Raw genomic sequence first — 5509 nt, forward strand, 5'->3', positions numbered from 1 at the left:
CATTGCTTTTAATTTTTATGAAAATACTAATAAATAAATTAAAATAATTAAATGCCTTTATCCAAATAAATTAAAGTATTTTTGATAATTGAACATATTTTTCAAAAATATGAAATAGAATTTCGTAAAAATATATATTTTTAAAATATAAAAATATTAGTATTTTTTAAAATTGATCCAAACTAACTTTATATTACGTAATTGATAATTCTTAAAATAATTTAATAATCTAAAATTTATTGGGAGGAATAAAGTTTTTTAAATAATTTTTTTAAAAAAATTAATATAAAAAGAAATGATAATATATATATATATATATATATATATATATATATATATATATATATATATATATATATCACAACTAGAAAATTACTTAATACAGATAGATTTAGTCTTTATTACAGACGGATTTTTCGGTACCGACAGATTTTTTACCAGTTACCGACAAATTTTTCCTCAGTAAATTCTCCCTTCCATTTCTCTGAATACAGACAGAAAATCCGTCTGTAAATCCATTAGTAATTGGAGCCTAGAAAACCATTCCAAACTCTGAATACAGACAGAAAATCCGTCTGTAAATCCATCAGTAAGACAAAATAGAATTTTTTTAAAATTTTTCTATTGTAAAATAAACCTGTTTTCATACAAAATAAATATAAATTTAATAAATACAAATTTGATCTAATTTGTATTCAAATATTTATAATATTTCAAAAAATAAACAAATTCATCATATTATCAAACTAAAAGAAAAGTACTATAATTCAAAACATAAACAAAGTGTATTGATACATCAACTATAATTCTCAGTAAATTATTCAACCATACTAAAACTATCAGCTATAGTCTTCAGTGTCATCTTCATCCTTATCATAGTCCTCATCCAAAGAGATTGAGGGTGGCGGCGGTGGCAGTGGTAGTGGAATAGTACTAGAACTACTTAACGCTCTAACCTACTAAGAACAAAATCTTTATCAGTACTGCCTAATGTTATTTCAATTGGATGTAAAGGGCACAAAGTTAAATCTGAAATCTTGTCACTTTCTGGATCTATCTTCCCTTCAATTAGAAGTACCTTTTTTCCCCAAGAAACCTGCCCAAGTTATCATCAACTATGAGAGAATTGAGGCAACAGAAATATTTTATTGATTGATTATCAATTTAAAACAAGTGTCCATTCAAAATACAGAATACTTAATGAGAATATACTGCGAACAGGGATAAAATTATGAATAATAAATGCATCAAGATGCTAATCAATTTAATGAAAATAGTAGACATAATAGCACTTGAATGCAGACCAATAAAACTCACTTCTTAATGCTTTTGTTAACCATTTTATGGTCAGTTAATGATTTCTTCATAGTGCATAAGAGGTAAATAACATCATATTTTTATTATATTATTAACTTGTATTTATAGTTAAGGAAACAAGGGAAAAAGTACTTTGAGCAGTACACAAAAAGCATTAAGATTAAGTCTTAAATTCGTAGTGTAGCTGAATACAGTTATAGCTATGTGCATGATATAATGGAAATGGAAGATCAATACACAATTTTTTTAACTTATTAGTTGTATATTGATCGAACAGAATAATATTACTTTCTTTGTTTGGATAGAAAACAAGTTTTTCTTTTGTGTCTATTATGACTACAGAAAAACCAATACTATATTACTTATTATTCATGATACTTACAAATGAATTGAAAAAAATAGGCGCTATGAAGACACATATTTCCAAGAGCACAACAAGCTTTGGCACGGAAATTAGGATCTCCATGTGAAAGAAAATCTTTTTAAGAATTCCAAAATAGAAGCACCTTGGTTACACTCATAGAATCGCTGGACACCACAAACAGAAAGTAATAATAAATTTGTGAAGTATCAAAGAGGGACATCCCAAAGCAATTAAGCAAAGAGAGATGAATAGACTATACACATCAAAAATAAAAAGCATAACCTGAGACATTGAATAGGGAGAACAAATCAAATAACAGAGAGTATCATTAGTGTGTCCAGTGTAACTTCTTTTGGGCTTGAACAATCAAATAACCTTCCAAAAGTCCTTTACTCACAAGTTGATAATAATAGGCACACCCACTTGAAAATTTAAAAGCAGTTAATATTTTCCGAGCATTTGACTAGAAATGAATATCTATTACTTCAAACAGTCACTAAAAGAAATTCAAGGTATGAGTTAAACTCTTAAGATAAATTTACCTCCACAAGGATCTTAATGTATTTGTTCATGTCTTCTTGTATTGCCTTAACCATATCCTTGTCCTCCAAGCAGACTCTCTGACCAAGTAAACCAATGTTGAGTAGAAACCCACTGTTCACAGAAGCAGTGGCTGATGATGGTAGGCCAAGGGAATTTTGTAGCACAACGAAAGGAAATGCTAAGAGATCTACTACTAAGGAAATGCTAAGAGACCTTTTTCAAGGATATCCAGAACCTAACACCAGCCTTTGGACATATATAATCATATTAGCTTCCTCTCCTCTTCTTAATTTTACACAAATACACAGAAAAAGAAAAAGAAGATTCCATTGTGTTGGTGTTTAATTTCCTAGTATAGGTGTGTGTGTGTGTGTGCAACCGTCCATCTCAAAACAAAATGAATTCAGAGTGTCACTCATAGCAAAGATATTATATTATAGCATAGATTGCTTCAATGGATAGATAAAGTGCTTCAATACATACCTTTGCTATCAAGTCTATGAGTTCAGAGGATTTCATGCTTAGAACACACCCAATGAATAGAAGAATTTCAGTTATAAGTTCATCCATTTTCCCATTAAGACTTAGCACACCAGCCACAACAAGATTTGAAACAATCCTTACTGATTGGTTTGCCTCAATGAGTAATTGATCATTATAATTCAAAACAATAAGTTAGATTTCATAGATGGAATATGTATGCAAAAGTTAAAAACCAAGAGATAGGACGATAGTATATCCATCACATTTCTTAGACAATATTTAAAAGAATTTATTCAGATGAAAATGAAAATAACTAAGATTTAGATAAATATTATACTAAACTATTAATCAAATATACAAGATGATCAAACAGTTTAATTTTCAGCAGAAAAAAAAAAACAAAAATACATTTAGAGTGTATATGTCACTTACACTGGTTTGCTTTTCAGCAAAAATACAACAATCCGGGGATTGGAGGCCCTTCTGAACACCTTCACACAGCACAATATCTTTTATATATTCATCAACAAGAACAACCAAATATACTACTTTAGTACTATGTTATGACACTGAAATTTTCTATCAGACCTAGAAAATTAACATTTATACTCACTTTCTCACTGTCTTGTAAACTTAACTCTATGAAATCCTTGTCATGCTACTCAGCCAAAGAAGAATGTTAGAGAGAAAAAAAGTTTCGACCCTTCAAATAACTATGGAGACAATAAGATCAAGTAGAATCCATCCAAGCAAGAAAATAATTACTTTTTGAATTATATATATCTCTAAAATTATGTATTGAAAAAATGGCAGAGACTAGAAAGGGTTACACAGTCATAGTGAAGAAACAAGGAAGAGAAGAATGAAGGGAGTTCCTTCACAGAAAGCTTGCCATATCTGTCACTGTAATAAAATCCTAAATTGTTTTTAGAACAGAACAGATACAATTGCAAGAAAATCAATGTAATATGAAGGAATGACGGAACCTACTTGAACCAACGGCGACGAGAAGAAGAGGTAGAAGCGTCGGCGACGACGCTGACGAGCTTTAGCGAGCAGCGACAGAAAACAGCGTCGAGAAGGTAGCAAAATTCATCGGCATCGAAACTGAAAGAGAGAGATTGGGAAGGGTGTGACGGAGAGTCGGAGAGATTAGGGAAGGGGTGTGATGGAGCTTCGAAAACGGCGGTGAAGGGGCGAAAGGCGCCGATGATGAAGGATTTGGAGGGAATCGGTGAGAAGCGGCGTCGACGAAGGATGGGGGTATTTTGTAAAATGAAGACACCGTCGAGGAGAAAGTGATTTTCATACCCTTATTTTAACGTGATTTTCTGTATGTAATAATATAATAAAATGTACTGTTTTTATTTGTTTAAATACAGATGAATTTTTAGTCAGTAATTATTTTTTATAAAATAAATTAATTTTTTTGATAGAATTATTGGTAGATTTTTTTTTTCGTCTGTAATTTATGCTAATTTATTTTTCTTTGTTTTTGACAAAAATTCTCTCATAAAATTTGTCTGTATTTTTATAGAATAAAATTTATCAAAAATATTTGTCTGTAATAAATAGTTTTCTAGTAGTATATATATATATATATATATATGAGAATTTTTTTAATTTCATTCTAAAGTTAAATCCATAGCTTTATGACTTTATCATTTCATCCTGTATACTTTACTCTTGCGTTACCATCATTCTGGAAGTACTTGATCGCATTTTAGGCTTTTAAAAAAGAGCGTAATGTAGGGTTAGTTTCGATTAGTGTTTCGATTAGTTTTAAAAAATACTTTTTTTTTAAAGATTATATTTTTTTAAGAAGTTTCATTTCATATTTGTATAAATTTTTAAAAAATACATTCAATTATCAAAAATATTTTTAATTTTATTTGGGTAAAGAAATTTAATTATTTTAATTTATTTATTCGTTATATTTTAATAGAAATTAAAAACAACGACTATAAATGTAATGGCTATAAATGCATTTACATATGAATTTAACGATTATAATAAATGTATTACTTATATATTATTTATTAGGTACATTTAATTTTAACCATTAAATGTACTCGGTTTCGCTTCATTTTATAATTTTCTGCATTATATTAAACTTGTGTCATCCTTACTTGAAAATAATAAAAAAATTAAACTCTAATTCACTCTTGTAGAAGTGTAGATATTCGTTCTGCTCTATTTCATCGTTACTCGTCTCTATAATAATTAAAATCTAACAAGCAATTAAATTTTAAAATATATAACCATATGACTACCTGCATAATATAAATTAAATTACAACCACAACAATAATGCAATGTCAAAAAATATATTATAAATTATTTATTTTACATATATTATGTATTAAAATTATATATGTATACACATACCGAAACGGATAGGAGCAGTATTTTATAAATCCGACCTTGCCCACCAAAAACTTATGCTGGATCAAGTAATTATTTCTCATGATCAGGTATGTGCGTGTCGAGTACCCACAGTGTCAAGTAGAGTTGTCGCTCCTATTGACAATTATCAATTACAAAAACATATCCAACACTCATTGTTAAAAGTCCATTTTATTCCTATTATTTGTCAAGGCAGATACGAACCATCTTGTCCCAATTTTTATTCAAATAGACGCAAGAGTGATGTCCTATTTTTACTTAGTCATTTTTCTCTACTCCCTGATTTGACTCATCAGTTACTCCCAAATCACTTTCTTTGAAAATTTTAAAAAAATCACTTTCCAACACTCCCATTAACCATTGTTGTTATCCATTTTACACCTAAAGGCGTGATTCG

At 29.1% G+C, this 5509-nt stretch overlaps 1 protein-coding gene across 1 annotated transcript; it reads right to left on the reverse strand.

Moving 5' to 3' along the window:
- Window positions 1-738: 738 nt before the first annotated feature.
- LOC107620714 (uncharacterized) lies at window positions 739-4429 on the reverse strand. Its single transcript, XM_088491968.1, has 7 exons — window positions 4420-4429; window positions 3698-4019; window positions 3538-3610; window positions 3321-3365; window positions 3140-3198; window positions 2224-2335; window positions 739-1096 (listed from the first exon to the last, which is right to left on the reverse strand). The coding sequence occupies exons 1-7, from the start codon at window positions 4427-4429 to the stop codon at window positions 944-946; spliced, it is 774 nt and encodes a 257-aa protein (XP_088348094.1). The 3' UTR covers window positions 739-943.
- Between the last annotated feature and the right edge of the window lie 1080 nt (window positions 4430-5509).

This window comes from Arachis ipaensis, chromosome B10 (assembly GCF_059453495.1).
Source record: "Arachis ipaensis isolate K30076 ecotype BB chromosome B10, ASM5945349v1, whole genome shotgun sequence".
NCBI classification, from domain to species: Eukaryota; Viridiplantae; Streptophyta; class Magnoliopsida; order Fabales; family Fabaceae; genus Arachis; species Arachis ipaensis.

Bases quoted from the DNA above. Each gene is read 5' to 3' on its own strand.
- LOC107620714 (XM_088491968.1), bottom strand. The intron at 3,611-3,697 runs GTAGGTTCCGTC...ATTTTATTACAG, and splicing joins TCTCGTCGCCGTTGGTTCAA to TGACAGATATGGCAAGCTTT. The intron at 3,366-3,537 runs GTAACCCTTTCT...TTGGCTGAGTAG, and splicing joins TGTTTCTTCACTATGACTGT to CATGACAAGGATTTCATAGA.